This window comes from Ornithorhynchus anatinus, chromosome 5 (assembly GCF_004115215.2).
Source record: "Ornithorhynchus anatinus isolate Pmale09 chromosome 5, mOrnAna1.pri.v4, whole genome shotgun sequence".
NCBI classification, from domain to species: domain Eukaryota; kingdom Metazoa; phylum Chordata; class Mammalia; order Monotremata; family Ornithorhynchidae; genus Ornithorhynchus; species Ornithorhynchus anatinus.
In genome coordinates, this window is record NC_041732.1 from 38,560,728 (window position 1) to 38,581,777 (window position 21,050).

Below are 21,050 nucleotides of genomic sequence, written 5' to 3' on the forward strand. Positions count from 1 at the left end.
TCTTGTAGAGGACACTTAGGACCTAAAAAGATAGCACTGTACAGCTTCAAAAACCACCAAGTTTTGTGGGGGGGTTTTAAAATAGTATTTGTAGACTGTAAGTTCTTATGGGCAGGAAATGAGTCTGCTAATTCTGTTGTACTGTACTTTCCCAACTACTTAGTACAGTCCTCTGCACATAGTAAGCACTCAATAAATACCACTGACAACCACACAATAAATACCACTGATTGATTGCTTATATGCTTACTATGTATCAAGCACTGTTTTAAGCACTGGAGTTGATAGATGTTCATAAGGTTGGACTCAGTTCCTGTCCCACATGGAGCCCCACAGGCTAAGGGAGAGAGGGAATAGGTATGGAATCTGCATTTTACAGTTGAGGAAATTGAGGCCAGAAGACTTTCCCAAGGTCACACAGCAGACAAGGGAAAACGCTGGGATTAGAACCCAGATCCTCTGACTTGTAGGCCCATGCCTTTCCCACTAGGTCGCTCTCTGTAACCAAGGGTGTTTTTAACCAGAATGGATAGAAGCTACCTCCACTTGCTATGGTCCTGGGGCCACTTTCATTTCAAACTGTAAACAATGCCCAACAACAAACCCCATCCTGCTCTGGGAATTTCCTTTCCCTCTCCCTGCATGGTCATGGGTGAGTCCCTGCTTCTGGGCTCATCACATCTCTGGAGAATTCTCCTAGGATCTAATGGCATCAGAGAAGGTCATCGATATGATGACACCACAGATTTAACATGTCTAAAACTGAAATATCCTCCTGAATCCTGTCTCACAAGTCCACAACCTTGGCATTACCCTGGACTCATCTTTCTCCTTCACCTTGCACACTCAGTCACCAAACCCTGCCAGTTCTATCTTCACATCTCTAGAATCCACCCCTTCAAACTGCTACCTCGTTTGTCCTGTCATATCCTGTCTCGACTACTGCGTCAGCCTCCTCACTGACCTCCCTGCATCCTGCCTCTCCCCTCTTCCTCTGCTGCCCAGATCATTTTTCTGAAAAACTGTTCAGCCTACATCTGCCCACTCCCCCGAAACCTCCACCTCAAACAGAAAGTCCTTACCACTGGCTTTAAGATACTCCATTAGCTCCCTCCTACCTATCCTCCTACCTATCCTCGCTCCTCTCCTATTATCAGTCAATTAATCAATGGTATTTATGGAGTGCTCCTCCAAAACCTCCACCTCAAACAGAAAGTCCTTACCATTGGCTTTAAGATATTCGATTAGCTCCCTCCTACCTATCCTCTTACCTATCCTTGCTCCTCTCCTATTATCAGTCAATTAATCAATGGTATTTATTGAGTGGTTACTGTGTACAGAGCACTGTACTAATCACTTGGGAAACTACCACAGAATTGGTAGATGCAATGTAGAGCAGTGGGCATTGACTTGGTGGATAGAGCACGGGCCTGGGAGTCAGAAGGACCTGGGTTCTAATCCCAGCTCTGCCACTTGTCTGCTGGGTGACCTTGGGCAAGTCATTTTACTTCTCTGTGCCTCACCTCATCTGTAAAATGAGGATTGAGACTGTGAGCCTCACATGGGACAAGGGACTGTGTCTGACCCGATTTTTTATCCACCCCAGTACTCAGGACAGTGTCTGGCACATAGTATGCACTTAACAAATTCCATAATTATTATTATTATGAAGGAGGAGAGAGATCCAGACAGGAGGGAGAGTATGGGCAAGGAGTCGATGGCGAGAGGTGAGAAAAAGTCACAGAAAGTAGGTTCGTTTTAGAGGAGCAAATTGTACAGGCTAAATTGTAGTGGATTTTAAAATCTCCTGCTCCTTCAGCTCCTTCATCCTCCTGACCTCTCTTCAACTCTCCCATCCTTCCCAGCTGCATCTCAAGAGGAGTTCTCCCACCTCCTCTCAAATTCCTCTAGATTGTAAACTCGTTGTGGGCAGGGAATGTGTCTTACTGTTGTATTGTACTCTCCCTAGCCCTTAGTATACTGCTCTGCACAGAATAACTGCTCAATTATACTACTGAATAAATTTGAGAAGCAGCGTGGTCTAGAGGATAGAGCACAGGCCTGGGAGTCAGAAGGACTTGGGTTCTATTCCCACTGGGTTTGCCAACTTGTCTACTGTGTATGACCTTGGGCAAGTCGCTTAACTTCTCTGGGCTTTGACTTCCCCATTTGTAAAATGGGGGTTAAGACTATGAGTCCCACGTGGGATAGGGATTGTGTTCAACCTGATTAGCCTGTATCTACCCCAGTGCTTAGCACAGTGCCTGGCACATACCAAGTGCTTAATACCATAAAAAGAAAATAATAATTATGATACTTAAGTGCTTACTACATGCCAAGCACTGTTTTATGTACTGGGGTAGAGATACCAGTCAAGCAGATTGAACACAGTTAAATACCACTGACCGATCAATCATATTTACTGAGCACTTACTGTTTGCAGAGCACTGAATTAAGTGCTTGGGAGAGTAAAATGAAACAGATTTGGTAGACATGTTCCCTACCCACAACCAGTGATTGACTTAACCCATTCCTCCTCCCAGATTTTCCCTTTTTCAATAACACCATCATTCTCCCTGTTCCAGGAGCTCACACCTTGGCATCATTCCACTCCTATGTTTAAACTCATATTTAGTCATTCACTAATTGTACTGTTTCTTCATTCACCAGCTCCTTGCTCTGGTCTTTCCTCCCCATTCAGATCTCCCCTCTGGTTCCATCTGTTGTCATCTTGTGATTAGATTATTGTACCAGGCTACTAATGGGTCCCCTTTCTTTCATTCATTCATTTGCATTTATGGAGTACTTACTGTGTGCAAAGCACTGTACTAAGTACTTGTGGGAGTACATTATGATAACAGACAGATTCCCTGCCCACAATGAGCTCACAGTCTAGAGGGGGAGACAGACATTAATATAAATAAATTACAGATATATTCATATGTGCTGTGGGGATGGAAGGGAGGATGAATGAAGGAAGCAAGTCAGGTGACGCACAAGGGAGTGGGAGAAGAGGAGGGTGGCTTAGTAAGGGAAGTCTTCTTGGAGGAGATAGGCCTTCAATATGGCTTTGAAGTGGGAGATGACAATTACTTGTCTGATATAAGGAAGGAGGGTGCTCCAGGCCAGAGACAGGATGTGAGTGAGAGGCCAGTGGTGAGACAGAGGAGATCAAGGTGAACAGGTTAGCATCAGAGGAATGAAGTGTGTGGGCTGGGTTGTAGTAAGAGAGTAGCTAGGTGAAGTAGGAGACAGCACAGTGATTAAGTACTCTAAAGCCAATGGTGAGAAGTTTTTGTTTGATGAGCAGGTGGATGGGCAACAACTGGAGTTTCCTGAGGAGTGGGGAAACATGGTCTGAATGTTTGTTTTTGAAGGAAAATGATCCAGGCAGCAGAGTGGAGTATGGACTGGAGTGGGGAGAGACAGGAGGCAGGGAGGTCAGCAAGGAGGCTGATACGATAGTCAAGGTGGGATAAAAGTGCTTGCATTAATATGGTAGCAGTTTGGATGGGGAGGAAGGGGCAGGTTTGCTGCTGCCTGAATCATCTTCTTAAAATAATGTTCTGCACACACCTGTCCTCAATGGCTATCCATCCCCCTCCCACATCAGGTAGAAACTCCCTACCCTGGGCTCCAACATTCTCCAACACCTTTCTGCATCTTACATATCGGCTTTCTGCATCAGCTACTCCCCAGCCCATGTCTTTTTTTCTTCCTAAGCTTACCTTCTAATTATAACTGGCTCTCCTGCCACCAACCACTTGATCATGCTGTACTGCTAGCCTGGAACTCCTTCTCCCTTCAATTTTGCCAGGAAACAGCTCTCCCCATCTTCAAAGCCCTTCTAAAAACCCAACATCAATCAATCGTATTTATTGAGTGCTTAACTGTGCAGAACACTGCAATAAGTGGTTGGGAGAGTACAACACAACACAGTTTGTGGACATGTTCCCTGCTCAAAACAAGCCCATATCCTCCATTCAACCAACCAATGGTATTTATTGAGCACTTATTCCATTTAGAGCACTGAACACTTGGGAGAGTATATTGTTTATTGGCACAATCCCTGCCCCCAAAGGTGTTTACCCTCTAGAAATCCTCTGGGTAACCTTTCCTGATTTATTCCCGTCATTCTAACTTGCATCTGCCTAACAGCCACCCTAACACTTTGCTTAATATGTTCACTGTTATCCTCACCATGTACTATAGATACCTATATCTATGCATCTACCTATATATATTGTTCAATGATAAAAATTTATGTAAGTATGCTTTATTCATTTTCCATATTACTAGTTTTACTCTTGTTTGTCTTTCTGTTCCCACTATTTGTAAATTTTGTTTGCCTACCTCCCTATTAGATTATCTCCTTGCAGAGAAGGGCAGTGTTTCTTGCTTCTGTTGTAGCCTCCCAATCATTTGACACAGTAGGTGCTTAGGAAATACCACCGATGGGTGAGGGAGCGTACATGTTCAAGTGTTAGTCTAATGTGTTTGTGGAATTATTAATCCAAACTTGAAGGGGCCATTTTGAAGTAATTTAGCATTTCTGCCTGGCTCCCCATTTCCTTAAGAACCTCCCCCCCCGCCTCCAAACCTATGACCTCATTACATAATAGTGCTGTTACAATATTTTTGAGTAGTATTTTCAATTTTCCCTCATTCTTGAAAAGTTCTTTAATATTTTTCAAATCACAGTTTCTCAAAACTTTTAAGAGGCTTTTACTGTAGAGATGGTCATTTGGATCCCGTACTGGCTAATGAGATCTGAAGTAACCATTAGGTTTTTGTTTTGTTTTGTTTTTGTAGTTTGGAGTGGTAGCTGGGATTGGCTTTCATGTCTTATTATAGAGTTCCACATCTGAAGCTGAGCTCAGCAGATTTTACAGGCCCTTGACTAGTTTCCAGATAGGAAGCAGATGATCTGAGATTAAAAGCCTATGTGTTAACCAGACTTCCACAATTAATAGTCTAATTTATCATAAACCAAGACAGCTCATTTCACCTGGTTCATAAACATGTCAGAAAATAGAAGAGACCCATCCATGTTCATTATCAATCGCATTTATTGAGTGCTTACTGGGTGCAGAGAAGTAGGAGAGTACAATTCAACAATATAACAGAGTTGGTAGACACATACCCTGCCCACAAGCTTACAGACTAGAGAGACAGACATTAATACAAATAAATTACAGATATTTATATAAGTGGGGCTGTGGGCCTGAGGGAGGGGTGAATAAAGGGAGCAAATCAGGGTGATGCAGAAGGGAGTGGGAGAAGAGGAAATGAGGGCTTAGTTAGGTATGGCCTGTTGGAGGTGTGCCTTCATCTCCTCCTCTAGATGTGAGCTTGTTGTGGACAGGGATTGTCAGTCTTTATTGCTGTACTGTACTTTCCCAAGCACTTAATACAGTGCTCTGCCCCCAGTAAGCACTTAATAAATACAATTGAATGAATGAATAAGGCTCTGAAGGTGGGGAGAGTAATTACTTAACAGAATCTATTTGATTATGCCATTTGGAGAAAACCATAATCATCTCCGAATTTATTTTACTTTGCGATGGGGGAGAGGAGTTGGGGAAAGGAGGTTGGGAACTCAACAGTACTAACAGCAAGCCAGTGTGGACCTCAAGGATGATACATGGCAAAAAGTGGGCAAAGACTATTTGTAAACACCCTGAAGTCTGGGTTTTTTGAAAAGTACTGTAAACTCTGATTTGGAGAGTTCTTTGTCTCCCCCCCCAAGACTGCAAGCTCTTTGTGGGAACGGATCGTGACAGTCATCCCTGTGTGCTGCGCTCTCCCCAGCACTTAGTACAGTGCTCTCCACACAGTAAGTGCTCAATAAATACCATTGATTGATTAGAGGCTCCTTCCAAATGTGAGAAATAGGAATCCTGCCATGCAGGCTTGGTCAGCAAAGCAGAAAACATGAGTAGTGCTATTCTACATATCTTGGAACAATAAACTAGACTGCTCCTACAGGATTGAAGGCTTTCCTCTAATTCTTGACTGTCCTTAACTTTACATTTCTGGAATGAAGGACCATGACGTGATTGTTAGCATCAATGGGAAACCGATCATTTCTACTGCAGATGTCACTGAGGCTGTAAAAATCAGTGATTCTCTTTCCACTGTAGTTCGGCGAGGAAATGAAGACGGGATTCTGACTTCGTTCCTGAAATCACTGATTAGCTATACCTTCCATTTTATGGATATATTTACTTAGCAAAACTAGAGCAACAACACATGGTTTGGACTGATGAGTCCAAAGACTGGAAGTTATTTCAGAATACCTTCCTTAGCAAGTAAACAAGCCTTATAAATAAAAAACATCTTAATATACACTTTGTTTCTTTTCTAGTACTGTACATGTAAGACCAACCACACCCTCAAACATTTTTAAGGCATTTTCAGACACCCAAGTGAAATCTGACAGACAAGTTTGAGCTTTCTATTTTAAAGAAAACATTTACGATAACCTTAATTCACTACTTTACAACTGATATCTAAGAAACTGAACGAATGTTCATTTTTTGTGCTACTATTTGGAGAATTGACACTGTCTAAATAATACTGCACAATTTGTTTCAGCTAAAACATTGAATAAGATGACATATCAGATAGTAAAAATTGCCATCTGCCCCAGAACTATACCACTGATATTCAGAATATTGTTAGCGTAGCCCTGGTAAAAATTTAGGCTTCTGACAGCTATAGTACCTAGAAATGTCAAATTCACACTAACCTAATGTATTTCCTATCAATCCACAGCACTTTTTTCAGCAAGATGCAGTCTTTCCTGAAGTTCTTTGTTTTGACAACAGTTAATGCTGCTCACTATAAGGTTTGTAACAGGTCTAAGCCAGCTTTCTGCAGGAAGCAGTGTTGAATGGGGGTAATGTATGCTCTTCTACTTATTGGGGAAACAGCAGAAAAGCACAAGATGAGGCATGATTTTTAGATGGAAGAATGATCCCTATTTGAGGTAAATTCTCTTATTATGTTCCTTGTTCATTCCTCCAAATCCACTGAAAAATATACTTGCCAATTAGGGGAATAACTAAGTTCCTACCTCTAAAACTGAGGCTTCGGTGTAGCAAAATAGAGATGGACATACTCGACTGATATTGCTTTGCCGAACAAATGCCACCTTAGCCCATGCTGACGATGCAAATAAAGTAGCGAGATCTGAAAAAGCTGCACTAATAGTACTACATGGAAGGCTGAGGTGGGGAAAAGGGTTTGGATTTCCCAAGCAGAGAACACACCAGGGATGCCTTCCATATATTCTTCCAACCATAACTCTTCCATCATCAAGAATGATTTTACTAAGACCATATTGTATTATTTATCCTCATCCAGTGGCTGATTTTTCAGTAATTTTTAAATCCAACCATAAACATCATCTCCTAGTTGTTTACCTTTTTTAAAAGGGTATTTGGTGTGTACTATGTATCAGGCACTGTACTAAGTGCTGGGCTAGAGATAAGATGACCAGGATGGACACAGTTTATGTCCCATGTGGGGTTCACAGTCTTAATCCCCATTTTACAGGAGGTAGCTGAGGCCCAGAGAAGTGAGGTGATTTGCCCAAGGTCACAAAGCAGACAAGCGGCAGGGTAGAACACAGGTCCTCTGACTCCTAGGGCCATGTTTTAACCACTAGGCCATGATGCTTCCCAAGACTTATCTTTCCTTTGACCTTAAGGCCCAGATTTGTGACAGAGAACAACAAAAATCAACCCCAAATATTTCCCTATGCATTCAGCTGTTTCCAGCTGTTGGGGAGAGGGAACTCTTGGCAGATTTCTCATCCTTCCCCCTCCACTAGTCTCTGTGCTGAGATCATGGCCTCAGCCTGAAGTGATTCATTCATTCATTCAATCGTATTTATTGAGCCCTGTGTAAAGCACTGAACTAAAGCGCTTGGAAGAGTACAACAATAGACACATTCCCTGCCCACAATAAGTTCACAGTCTACAGCATGATTCCTGGAGACTTTTACTTGCATCAGTGGAATGCTTGTTTACTTCTTTACCTCACAGACCTGACCCACAACTGCATCTTAGCATTTAACTCTGCTCAGGAAGCAATCTATTTTCCCATCTTGAAGTGTGAAGTCTTTCAACTCATATATAATCCTTGATGGATGGTAAAGGGTTTCACATAAATATGGGGCTAATCAGCATCTTTCTGATAAGATTATATCCTGTTTTTTAGGAGTAAAAAAATTGCCTTAGGGGAGTGGCTGATTTTAGGGACATGAATCAGACCACTCTTTTCCAGAACACATTTTAATGAAGGAAATCCCACGTGGTATGCCAAATCTGAAGAAGAGGAACACACAGAGGGGGCTTTAATAATTGGAGGTTGGGAATGGTTGTCTTTTTAAAAGTCCAGTTCTTAAAGTTCAGTTGTAGTTGTTGGCTGAAATGTGTTTCTCCATTTAGCTTTCCAGTGCAATCAACATGCTTGAGTAACCTAAGTAGAATCAGATACTAAAATCTGCTGCCCCTTTCTTGCCCTGTTGTAGATTGTCAGTAGATTCATTTCATATCTGCTCCAAAATGGACGGCTTCATCCCCTGGTCCTGTCCTGTGCCTGCACACAAAACAGGAACACGTTCAAAGCAACTTCTGGGTACTGGGTTTCCAGCACACATCTTATCTGAAACTCACAGACTGTGAGTTCATTGTGGGCTAGGAATGTGTCCATTTATGGTTATATTGTACTCTCCCAAGTGCTTAGTACGATGCTTGGCACACAGTAAGCGCTCAATAAACATGACTGAATGAATGAAGTGAAGAGAGTCACAAAAGAAAAAGCATGGGAAGGGTATAGAAGTCTTCCTGCTGCCGCTGACTGGGTGAGGCGAAACTCTTAAGTACTATATTTTGCTTAAAGAGGTAGAAGTCAAGTGTTTAAAATAATGTTTATCTGTCACTTTGAGTCCATAAGTTAAGCTTTGACTTGCGAATCTATCATTCACACTGAAAAGGTAATAATAACTGTAATCATAATTGTGGTATTTGTTATGTGCTTACTGTGTGCTAGGCGCTGGAGTAGATACAAGAAAATCATGTTGGACATAGTCCCTGACCCACATGGGGCTCAGTCTCTATCCCCAATTTCCAATGAGGAAACTGAGGCCCAGAGAAATGAAGCGACTTGCCCAAGGTCACACAGCAGATAGGTGGCAGAGCCAGGAGTAGAACCCATGACCTTCTGACTCAGGCTGTGCTCTATCCACTACGCCATGCTGCTTCTTTAAAAAGGTAAAAGACTTATCCCAGTTGGGGAAGAAAGAACAAATTTGGGAGTTTTTACAGATGTGGCCAGAGGAAGAATGATGACTCACCTCTCCGTTCTCCCAGCTCTCGCCTGGGTCCTGTTCTCTTTAGTAAATGGTACACCAATTACTGCCGTCGCTAGGCATCAGCCCTCCTGTGATGAGCAGAATAAGATCAACGAACCACCAGATCCCAAGTCCTCCGAGGGTCAGCAGTTTCCCTACTGCTGTGCCCGTGTGTCCCAGGCAGAAGCGGTCAACTCCAAAGCATCCCAGAAAGAAGGAGTACAGTAAAGTTGTTATGAAGTAGTGCCCCGTGTACCTAGGTGTAGGAGATCCAAAAAGATGATTTAACAAATGAAAGCAAAAATCAGCAGCAATTCATAACTGGTCACGTGTTAAATGCTTAATATGTGCCCAGCACTGTTCCAAGCACTTGGGTGGAGATGTACAACACAGTGAGACCAGACAGAGTACCTGTTCCGCAAGGGGCTCATAGTTTAAGGGGGAAACGTCACGCGACAGGCAAATCGTAGACCCGGGATTAGAACGCCAGTCTTCTGCTGCTCAGCCTTGTGCTCTGATCTCTAGGCTTCTGCTGCTGCATACATGATTAGGATATAACACGATAAAAGGACTACCAAACAATCTTTCTACAAAATGAAGCTGTTCTGGTATCAGTGGTATTTGAATGCTTATTATGTGCCCCTTATCAGCGGTGTGACTGTGAGCAAGTCACTTCACTTCTCTGTGACTCAGTTGCCTCATCTGTAAAATGGGGATGAAGACTGTGAGCCTCACGTGGGACAACCTCAATCCTCTGTATCTGCCCCAGTGCTTAGAACAGTGCTCTGCACGTAGTAAGCGCTTAACAAATACCATCATTATTATATTATGTGCAGAATACTGTACTAAATACTCAGGAGAGTATATACAAAAGAATTAGCAGACACAGTCCCTGTCCATTTTGAGCTTAAAGTGTAGAGGGTATGCCAAGCTCCATATGTTGTAATAAATAGGTTTGATGTTGGAAGAAACAGTAGCATACATGTGCATGGCTTCTACCAAGGCATGAAGTTACTATGCTGCTAGGCCCCCGCTTCAGACTTACTGTATTGTACAGTATTTGGGACTATATATTTGGGTCTTTTCTATTAAGTACTATAAAATTGGAAACATAAATGGCAATGGGGTAAACAAAAATTATATCAGAATTTGTGTCCAAAAAATGTCAATTATAGTAGTATCCTTGAACAATCTATCCTCTAACCTATTAATACTAAGACTTGTGGTATTTGTTAAGGGCTTAATTTGTGTCAAGCATTGTACTATGTGCTAAGATAGATAAAAGATAATCAGGTCCCACATAGGACTCATAATCTAAGTAGGAGGGAGAATAGGTATTAAGTCCCCATTGTGCAGATGACGGAACTGAGGCACAAAAATGTTAAGTGACTTGCCCATGATATCACAGCAGACAAAGGGCAGAGCTGAGATTAAAACCCAGGTCCTCTGACTTCCAGGCCCATGCTCTTTCCACTAGGCCACACTGCTTCTTGTGTTCCTCTTGAATTCCTGCTGAATCAGTACGAACAAGATTTTTTCAAAATGCAAGGTTCTCCCAGAATACAATGATTCCATTGTTGGAGGACTCCTCGTATGTGTGGGTAGATATATCTACAAACTCATACACACATATATGTACATAGAGCAGGAACATAAGATCTGGATCTTTCCAAGTGCTTAGTGCAGGATTTGCACAATCATTCATTCACTCAATTGTATTAATTGAGCACTTACGGTGGGCAAAGCACTGTACTTAGCAAGTAGTGAACGCTCAAATACCACTAATTGATTGATTGGTTGATCTCTGATGGGGACCAACTAAGGCAGTCAGCAACTGACTAGGGAAAGGGAAGTGTGCAAAGTACGTCTCTATGCCCCAAGGTCCTTCTCCCCCCCTCTGTCCCCCACAGCCCCAAATCCTGCAAGAGTTGGCGGGGGCAGAGGGGGTTGTAGCTACAATAGCCCCAGATGATTAATTCCAGCATTGTCAATCACCCACGAGGCCTTTGGGATCCACTGTGGCTCTCACTGGAAGTTGTGGTAGCAAAGTGTTTCCTTGGTCCCCTCTAAGACTGTAAGCTCATTATGGGCAGGGAACGTGTCTACTAATTCTCTTGTATTGTACTCTACCAGTGCTCATTCAATCAAATGTATTTATTGAGCTCTTATGGTGTGCAGAGTACTGAACTAAGCATTTGGGAAAATTCAATATAACAATAAACAAACACATCCCCTACCCACAATTAGTTCACAGTCTGGGGCGGGGGAGGGAATAGACATTAATATAAATAAATAAATTACAGATATATACAGAAATATATGTGGTTGTGGGAATGAGAGGGAGAATGAATGAGGGGAGCAAGTCAGGGCAAACCAGAAGGGAGTGGGAGAAGAGGAGAGGAGGGCTTAGTTAGGGAAGCCTTCTTGGAGATATGCCTTGGGCTTTACAATGGGGGAGAGCAATTATCTGTCTCATATAAGGAGGGAGGGCGCTCCAGACCAGAGGTATAAAGTGGGTGAGAGGTCAGTGGTGAGATAGAAGAGATCGAGGTACAGTGAGAAGGTTAGCATTAGTGGCAGAGTATGTGGGCTGGGTTGTAGTAAAAAAGAGTAGCAAGGTGAGGTAGGATGGGGCAAAGTGATTAAGTGCTTCAAAGCCAATGGTGAGGAGTATTTGTTTGATGCGGATGTGGATGGGCAACCGTACCACTGATTGACTGATTGATTTCTGCTCCCCTCTGACCTTCCTGCCTACCTCTCCCTCCTCTATCCTCTCCCTTGCTTGTTTGCTCCAATGCTTGTGTCACTCTTCTTTTGTCCCCCTACTCCCAACCCATCTGGGCCCACTCCAATATGTATGTCAGTGCCCAGCTAGCTGCTTAATAAACTACTGGTTATACCTCCCTATAGTGGGAGGCCTTTAAAGTTCTCTAGACACAAAATCACCCTAAGCATTTTGAACCTAAAGCCAAAACAGAAACTGGGCTTTTTCAGGATGAAATAGACAAGTACATCCTAGAAAACCAAAAGGGTCATATTTCTGTGGCAGAACTGGTTTCCACAGTCTGGGATCCTCTCTCAGGGCCCAGGGTCTCTCCAAAGTTGTTGAGAAGGAAGCTCTGACCCTGTCCACACAATAGCATCATTACTTTTCCTTTACAATTTCTTCTCCCAAGACCCCAAGAGGCTACTATTCAGATCAAGTCCATCTTTGGTTGTGATGGTTACTCACTGACAGTGAAGAAACTCTCTTGCAGAATTCAACAAGAAAAGTACCTGACCTCTCACCTTCCTTGCAGCCTTGCATTTCCTCTTGCCTTTAGGACATCTCCAAGTGGATGTCCCATTGGCAACCTATGCTCAATATGTCAAACTGAACTTATCTCCCCTCCTAAACCCACTCCTTTACCTAGCTCCTCCTTCAGAGTTGACTAAACCACTATCTGCCCAGTCTTCAAAGTCTGCAACCTTTATATTATTCTCTGTTCTCTTTTATCTCTCATATTCAGTGTTAAATCCTGCCAGTTTTTCCTCCACAATATTTCCTGGCTCTGTCCCTTCTTCTCCATCCAAAGGTCACATCACCGCCTCAGTTCAAGCATTCATCTCATGATGAGACTACGGATGTATCTCATGATGCAGCAGGATTATGTTACTGTCCTCTAGACTGTAAGCTTTTTTAAAAACACTATTTTTAAGCACTTTCTGTGTGTCAAGCACTGTTCTAGGCATTGGGGTAGATACATGTTTAGTCAGGTTAGACACAGTCCCTGTCCCATTTGGAGCTCACAGTCTAAGTAGAGGGAGAACGAACAGTCAAACCCCATTTTGCAGTTGAGAAAACTGAGGCACAGGAAAGTAAAATAACCTGCCTGAGGAAACACAGCAGGCAAGTGGAGGAACCAGGATAAGAACCCAGGTCCTCTGGCTCCCAGGCACGTGCTTTATCCACTAGATCACGCTGCCTCCTGTTGTGAGCCAGGAATGTGTCTATAGACTCTGTGATACTGTACTCTCCCAAGTACACTGCACTTTACACGGTAAGCACCTTAGTAAATATGACTATGTTCCTTGAAAATACTGCTATATTGTGAGCTATGTTTTTTCCAAAGGCCTATATGTTAAAAAATGAGTTCTATTTCCAAACTGGAAAAATAATATGAAGTTCTGATATGTACTGCTAAACTGCTCTTTAATCTCTCTTAAAGTAATTCAAAACATCACAGCATTAACTAAATTGGGAGTTGTATAAATTTACAAGTCTTTGCAGGAGGCTGTAAAAGTAGCTAGGTCTGCTGACTGGGATAATGTTTTTTTCAACTTTAATGAAGAATCTGTCCAATTTAGCTTGGATAGCCTTCTTTTTGTCTTCATAAAGGACCTTGTAGCTGGCCAATTCTTTTTGAACACCTCTAAACTCTTTTCAAGGACTTCTTCAACCATTCTTTAAAAAATCTTTCTGCTTTCTTTAAACTTGATGCAAGACTTTTTAATCTCCAAATCTTAGCTAGGGGTGGAGAGACTATAACTTTTTCATCTGTTTTGGCATCTTGCAATGTTTCCCCGGACTGCTGAGGTGCTAAATGATAATGGCCAGAGGCCACGGTTTTATGTCTCGTGGGGTGGCTTTAACCTGGGGTATGCCTGTATCGTATCAGTCTCCTCACTGGTCTCCCCAGTTCCAGTTTCTCCCCTCTTCTACACTATATGATGCTGCCCAGATCATTTTTCTAAATGAGCAATGTCCCTCCGTTCTTCAAAAATCATTCCTCTTGGTATCAAGCAGAAAGTTTGGATTATTGGATTTAAAACCACTTCATCAACTCTCTCCCTCTTCCACATCAACTCTCTTCTCTCACCACATATCTGCTCGCACTCTCTGTCCCTCTAGACGGTAAGCTCTTTGTGGGTAAGGAACCTGTCTATCAATTCTGTTACACTGTACTTTTCCAAGCACTTAGTACATTGGTCTGCACACAGTCAGCGCTCGATAAAATATGATTGATTGATTCCTGCTAAGCTAACTTCCTCATTGTGCATCATTCTCTCTCTCCCACCTCTGAACCCTTGCTCACACCTTTCTGCCTGCCTGGAGCTCCCTTCCATTTCAAAACTGGCAGATGATAGCTCTCCCCATCTTGAAGCTCATCTTTTCCAGGAAGCTTTCCTGAATTTTTTCCTCCTGTGATCATATCTTCCCAACTACCACTTAACCCTTATTCATTTTGGGCACTTTTGTAAACAGTGTACCCGCTTTACTCTTTAAGAATTTATTTATTCACCTATCCATCTTTCATTCTCTTTTTATTTCATCTGTCATTTTGTGTCTGTCTCCCACTTTAGATTGTAAACTCTTTTTGTGGCAGGAGACGCATCTTTTATCTCTATTATAGTCTCCCAAGCGCTCTGTACTCAGAACTACTGATTGGGTTTGTCCCCTCAGTATTGAAAACTGCTCAGGTTAAAAAATTACATAGAGAATCATAGAATAATAGTGGCTCCACTCTCCACATCCCCCATTAAGCACCCCATTAAGCTCCCCCATTAAGTAAGCTCCCTGAGGACAGAGATTGTGCCTACTAACTGTACTGCACTCTCCCAAATGCTTAAGTACAAGCTCGGCACAAAAGTAAGCACTTGAAAAATACCACTGATTGACTGATGATAGATATACTCACTTTATACAGGGTTTATTCTCTCGTAGGAAGGTCCTAGGATTGGCACACTCGATTCCATCCAGTGCCTTGCACTGCACAGACGTATGTTCCACATCGTTGTAGGCTTGGCCACCCAACTGTGAAGGAAAAATCCCGAGCTCTAAAATAGCCATTTCAGAACACAGTATTGCCACAGTGCTTATAGGAGGATCCCTCAGGCAGATATGCAGGCCAACTCACTTCAGAAAAAACTAAGGAAATGAATTCCTATTGATCTTTTCTTAGTTCCAAAGGAATCTGCTGTCTTCTAAAATGTTGAACGATTCAAAGGCTAACTTCCTACATAATCTAATCATTTGAATAACATGTTTGACAATACACGGTTATGACGCGTACTGGCCGAAAGTCAAAGAAAAACGAGCCGTCTATAAGGAGTCTTTAGAAATGAGCATTTCAGTTCTTATCAGAGTTTTGAATTCTAAACTTTATTCACAGATATTTTACAGTATTTAGAGTAGCCAATACTATTTAGAAGTTTACTTATAAATGGTATTTACAAAGGAGATGTTTGAAAATTAATAATTTTTGTTTCATAAAGAAAATATGAGAAAAAATGCTCAGGGCAGCATTTATCACGAAGAAAGTTGCACAAATATTTGTTCAACCACTTGGACATCTCTTTATAGAAGGGCTTAATACTCACCTTGAGGCACCCATAACCCAGCTCTTGGGAGGCAGTTGAATTTCCAACATGATCCACAGGATCTTCACATTCTATAAATTCATCAGGTCTGTGAATCATCAAAACGGAACCCACAGGGTTAAATGACTCTGTTAGAAGCCAGGAGCTCACGCACACAAAACCATGTGCTATAAACAAGTAATGGAAATCCCCTATGACCACAGTATATGTGGGTTCCATCTCTACATTGCTGACCTATTTTGAAAATGATATTTCTTAAGTACTATGTGCAGGACACTGTACTAAGCACTGGGATAAACAGGTTGAACAGAGACCATGTCCTGTGTTGGACTCAGTCAAAATCCCCGTTTTACAAATGAGGTAACTGAAGCACAGAGAAGGAAAGTGACTTTCCCAAGGTCATACAGCAGACATGTGGCAGAGCCAGTATTAGAACCCAGGGCTTTTGAATCTCAGGCCCGTATTCTTCCCACCAGGCAACACCGCTTTTATTTATATTAATGCCTAACTTCTCCTCTAGTCTCTAAGTGCTTTGTGGGCAGGGAACATGTTTACCAACTCGGTTGTATTATACTATCCCAAGAGCTTAGTACACTGCTCTGCACAGAGTAAGTAATTAAATACAATTGACTGGTTCTCTCAGTCCATTTTCACTCTTTCACTGGGAAGTCCTATCTAATCTGATTACCTGGAATCTATCCCAGCAACTCGTAGAGTGTTTGGTATACATACTTGGGAGTCAGAGGTCATGAGTTCAAATCCCGGCTCTGCCACTTGTCAGCTGTGTGACTGTGGGCAAGTCACAACTTCTCTGTGCCTCAGTTACCTCATCTGTAAAATGGGGATTAACTGTGAGCCTCACGTGGGACGACCTGATTACCCTGCATCTACCCCAGCGCTTAGAACAGTGTTCTGGACATAGTGAGTGCTTAACAAATACCAACATTATTATATAGAAAGTGCTTAATAAATATCACAATTGTTAATATTCACAGATATCATCCTGAAGCCCATGTACTGGTATTGGAAGGCTCAAGCAAACCTTACTTGCAGCCAAGGTTTAAATCATTAAAATAAAATCTACTGTATTCTTTACTACCATTTCTGTTCCAAACCTCAAAGAAAGACAATACCAGATTCCCTTTTTTCAAAAAAAGATATGTATAACCTTAAATTCTGTGGATATCCTATTATGCAGAAAATAGGATCTCCACAGAATTTTACATATATTAGGAGAAGCAGCATGGTCTAGTGGATAGAGCACAGGCCTGGTAGTCAGAAGGACCTGGGTTCTAATCCTGGATCTGCCACTTGCCTCCTGTGTGGCCTTGAGCAAATCACTTTGCTTTCCTATGTCTCAATTACCTTATCTGTAAAGTGGGGATTAAGACTGTGAGCATTATGTGGGACAGGGACTGTATCTAACCTGATTAATTTGCAGCTACTCCAGTATACACACACACATATACACACAGACATACCCATATATATATATATATATATATATATGAATAGGATATTATATATGGATAAGATATCCACGGAATTTTACATATATATATGTATATATATACACACACACACACATGCAATTACATATAATGGGATAGCCTTATGTATATATACACATGTATATATGTATATATATATATATATGTATATACACACATGCACTTACATATCTATAATAGGGTATCCACAGAATTTAAGATGCATATATATATATATATATATATATATATATACACACATAGATATGAATAGGATATCCATAGAATTTAAGATATGTACATATATAAAAAATGGGGATTAAGACTGTGAGCTCCATGTGGGACATGGCTTTATTCCTGCCTGATTACCTTGTATCTACCCCAATGCTTAGAACAGTGCTTGGCACAAAGTAAGCACTTAATACCACATTTATTACTATTATTATTAAATTATTGTAATAAGATATAAGATGCAATATTACATACACTATACTATCTTAAAAGAAATCATATAGAATATGTCCAGAATGCAAGTCAACGTCGAGGAGAAGGAGGCGCTGGCTGCCCTCCCTCCCTTGTCCACCACTTCATTCAATCGTATTTATTGAGCCCTTACTGTGTGCAGAGCACTGTATTAAGCGCTTGGAATGTCCAATTCGGCAACAGAGAGAGATCATCGCTGCCCAACAACGGGCTCGCAGTCTAAAAGAGAAGCAGCGTGGCTTCGGGGAGAGAGCCCAGGCTTGGAAGTCAGAGGATGCGGGTTCTAATCCCAGCTCCGCCACTTGTCGGCTGAGTGACCTGGGGCAAGCCACTTCAGTTCTCTGGGCCTGTTACCTCATCTGTAAAATGGGGATGAAGACTGTGAAGCCCGTGTGGGACAACCCAACTACCTGGTATAATAACAATAATGTCGGTATTTGTTAAGCTCTTACTATGTGCCAAACACGGTTCTAAGCACTGGGGTAGATACGAGGTAATCAGGTTGTCCCACGTGAGGCTCACATTCTTCATCCCCATTTTACAGATGAAGTCACTGAGGCACAGAGAAGTGAAGTGACTTGCCCAAAAAGTCACCCAGCTGACAAGCGGCGGGGTCAGGATTAGAACCCATGACCCCTGACTCCCCAGCCTGGGCTCTTTCCACTGAGCCATGCTGCTTGCCTCTGCCCCCAGCCCTTAGAATAATAATAATAATAATAATAATAACAATGTTGCTATTTGTTAAGCACTTACTATGTGCAGAGCACTGTTCTAAGCGCTGGGGTAGATACAAGGTAATCAGGTGGTCCCACGTGGGGCTCCCAATCTTCATCCCCATTTTACAGATGAGGTCACTGAGGCCCAGTGAAGTGACTTGTCCAAGGTCACCCAGCTGACAGGCGGCGGACCCAGGATTAGAACCCATGACCTCTGACTCCCAAACCCGGGCTCCTGGAGCCACGTTGCTTGTCTCTGCCCCCCAGCCCTTAGAATAGTGCTGGGCACATTGTGAGTTACTATGAATAATTTATTATTAGTCCTTGGCACATAGTGAGTTACTATTATCAATAATTTATTAATTACTATTAAGACTATTAATAATGCTACAATTATTAATAATAAGGATGATTAGTATTATGAGAAGCAGTGTGGCTCAGTGGAAAGAGCCTGGGCTTGGGAGTCGAAGGTCATGAGTTCGAATCCCGGCTCTGCCACTTGGCAGCTGTGTGACTGTGGGCAAGTCACTTCATTTCTCTGTGCCTCAGTTCCCTCATCTGTAAGATGTTGGTATTTGTTAAGCGCTTACTATGTGCCGAGCACTGTTCTAAGCGCTGGGGTAGACACAGGGGAATCAGGATGTCCCACGTGGGGCTCACAGTCTTAATCCCATTTTACAGATGAGGCAAAGATGGGGATGAAGACTGTGAGCCTCATGTGGGACAACCTGATGACCCTGTGTACCCCAGCGCTTAGAACAGTGCTCTGCACCTAGGAAGCGCTTAACAAATACCAAAATTATTATTCTTATTCTCTGGGCCTCTGTGACCTCCTCTGGAAAATGGGGATGGAGACTGGGAGCCTCACGTGGGACCACCCGGTGACCTTGTATCTCCCCCAGCGCTCAGAACAGCGCTCCGCACCTAGGAAGCGCTGAACAAATACCAACATTATTCTTCTTCTCTGGGCCTCGGTGACCTCATCTGTAAAATGGGGACGGCCGTGCGCCTCACGTGGGACAAGCCGATGACCCTGTATCTTCCCCAGCGCTCAGAACAGCGCTCCTTACAGAGGAAACGCTGAACAAATACCAACATTATTCTTATTCTCTGGGCCTCAGTGACCCCCCTCTGGAAAATGGGGCTGGAGACTGGGGGCCTCACGTGGGACCACCCGGTGACCCTTAGAACAGCGCTCCGCACCTAGGAAGCGCTGAACAAATACCACCATTCTTCTTCTTCTTCTTCTCTGGGCCTCGGTGACCTCCTCTGGAAAATGGGGACGACCGTGAGCCTCACGTGGGGCAAGCCGATGACCCTGTATCCCCCGCAGCAATTAGAAGAGCGCTCCGCACAGAGGAAGCGTTGAACAAATCCCCACCTTCGGATTAAGAGGGGGAGGCAGCAAAAGTGTTAGCGGGGGCCAAGTGCACTTACAGGAAGGCGCAGAGGACGAGGGGCGAGCGCGGGTCGGTGTACTCCCAGGGCTGGGGCCGGTCCTGGGGCCGGTCCTGGGGCCGGTCCTGGGGCCGGTCCCGGGGCCGGTCCCGGTCGGCGGGGTCCAGGGCGTGGAGGGGGACGAGGGTCCCGGCGGTGTCCCCGGGGGGCGGCGGGTCCGGCCGGGCCGTGGCGTTGTGCGAAAGGCTCCGGGGCACGCAGTGCAGCAGCAGCAGGTTCCCCAGCAGCAGCGCCGCCTGGCCGCACAGCAGCAGGTAGGTGACCGGCCAGCCGCCCGGGGCCATCCTCCCGGGACCCCGGGGACGGGGGCCCCCACCCGGCCGCGCCCACAAATCGAGCCCCCGGCGCCCACCCCCGAACCGCCGGCCTAGGCCGCGGCCCACGGCGCCGCTCCGCAAACGCTGCCGCCCCGCGCCGCCCCGCGCCGCCCCGCCCCTTCCCTCCCACCCTTCTTTCCTCCCTCTTTTCCTGCCTCCTTTCCTCCCTCCTTCCCTCCCTCCAGGCGGCCAATCGCCGGCACACAATGTGGCCCGGACCCGGCCCGGGGGACCGGGGACCGGGGACCGGGGGGAGGGGAGGGACGGGGGAGGAGGCAAACATTCACTCATTCATCCATTCACTCATTCATTCACTCACTCATTCATTCATTCATTCAATGGCCCGGCCCCTAAGCGGGGAAGCGGGGAGGAGAGAGGGACGGGGGAGGCATTCATTCGTGCATTCATTCATGCATGCTTGCATTCATTCATTCATTCATTCAGTGGCCCGGCCCCTAACCGGGGGAGGGAGGAGGAGAGAGGGACGGGGGAAGAGGCATTCATTCATGCATGCATGCATGCATGCACTCATTCACTCATTCGTTCATTCACTCAGTCACTCATTCATTTATTCATTCATTCAATGGCCTGGCCCCTGCCCAGGGGAGGGGAAAGGAGAGAGGGATGGCGGGGAGGAAGCATGCGTTCATTCATCAATTCACTCATTCATTCGTTCATCCATTCATTCATTCGTTCGTTCATTCATTCATTCAGTGGCCCGGCCCCTAACCGGGGAAGTGGGGAGGAGAGGGGGATGGGGGAGGAGGCATTCGTTTATTCATGCATGCATGCACTCATTCATTCATTCATTCAATGGCCCGGCCCCAGCCCAGGGGAGGGGGAAGGAGAGAGGGACGGCAGGGAG

At 44.1% G+C, this 21,050-nt stretch overlaps 1 protein-coding gene across 6 annotated transcripts in view; it reads right to left on the reverse strand.

The window, feature by feature from the left end:
- The window catches only part of TM2D2 (TM2 domain containing 2), a 36,239-nt gene extending 15,976 nt beyond the window's left edge, over positions 1 to 20,263 (reverse strand). For 5 of the 6 annotated variants that reach the window (XR_003759894.2, XR_003759895.2, XR_003759896.2 and 2 more), the window contains exons 1-4: positions 19,848 to 20,263; positions 15,722 to 15,809; positions 15,040 to 15,155; positions 9,365 to 9,617 (exon numbers count right to left, since the gene is read on the reverse strand). Coding sequence is in view for 2 of the 6 variants with exons in the window: in XM_029066323.2 (XP_028922156.1) it covers positions 9,404 to 9,617; positions 15,040 to 15,155; positions 15,722 to 15,809; positions 19,848 to 20,152 (723 nt within the window). In the remaining 4 variants the exon portion in view is untranslated. Of the gene's footprint in view, positions 1 to 8,282; positions 8,608 to 9,364; positions 9,618 to 15,039; positions 15,156 to 15,721; positions 15,810 to 19,847 lie in introns of those variants that run through there. The other variant, XM_001505913.5, reaches the window with a different exon arrangement.
- Between the last annotated feature and the right edge of the window lie 787 nt (positions 20,264 to 21,050).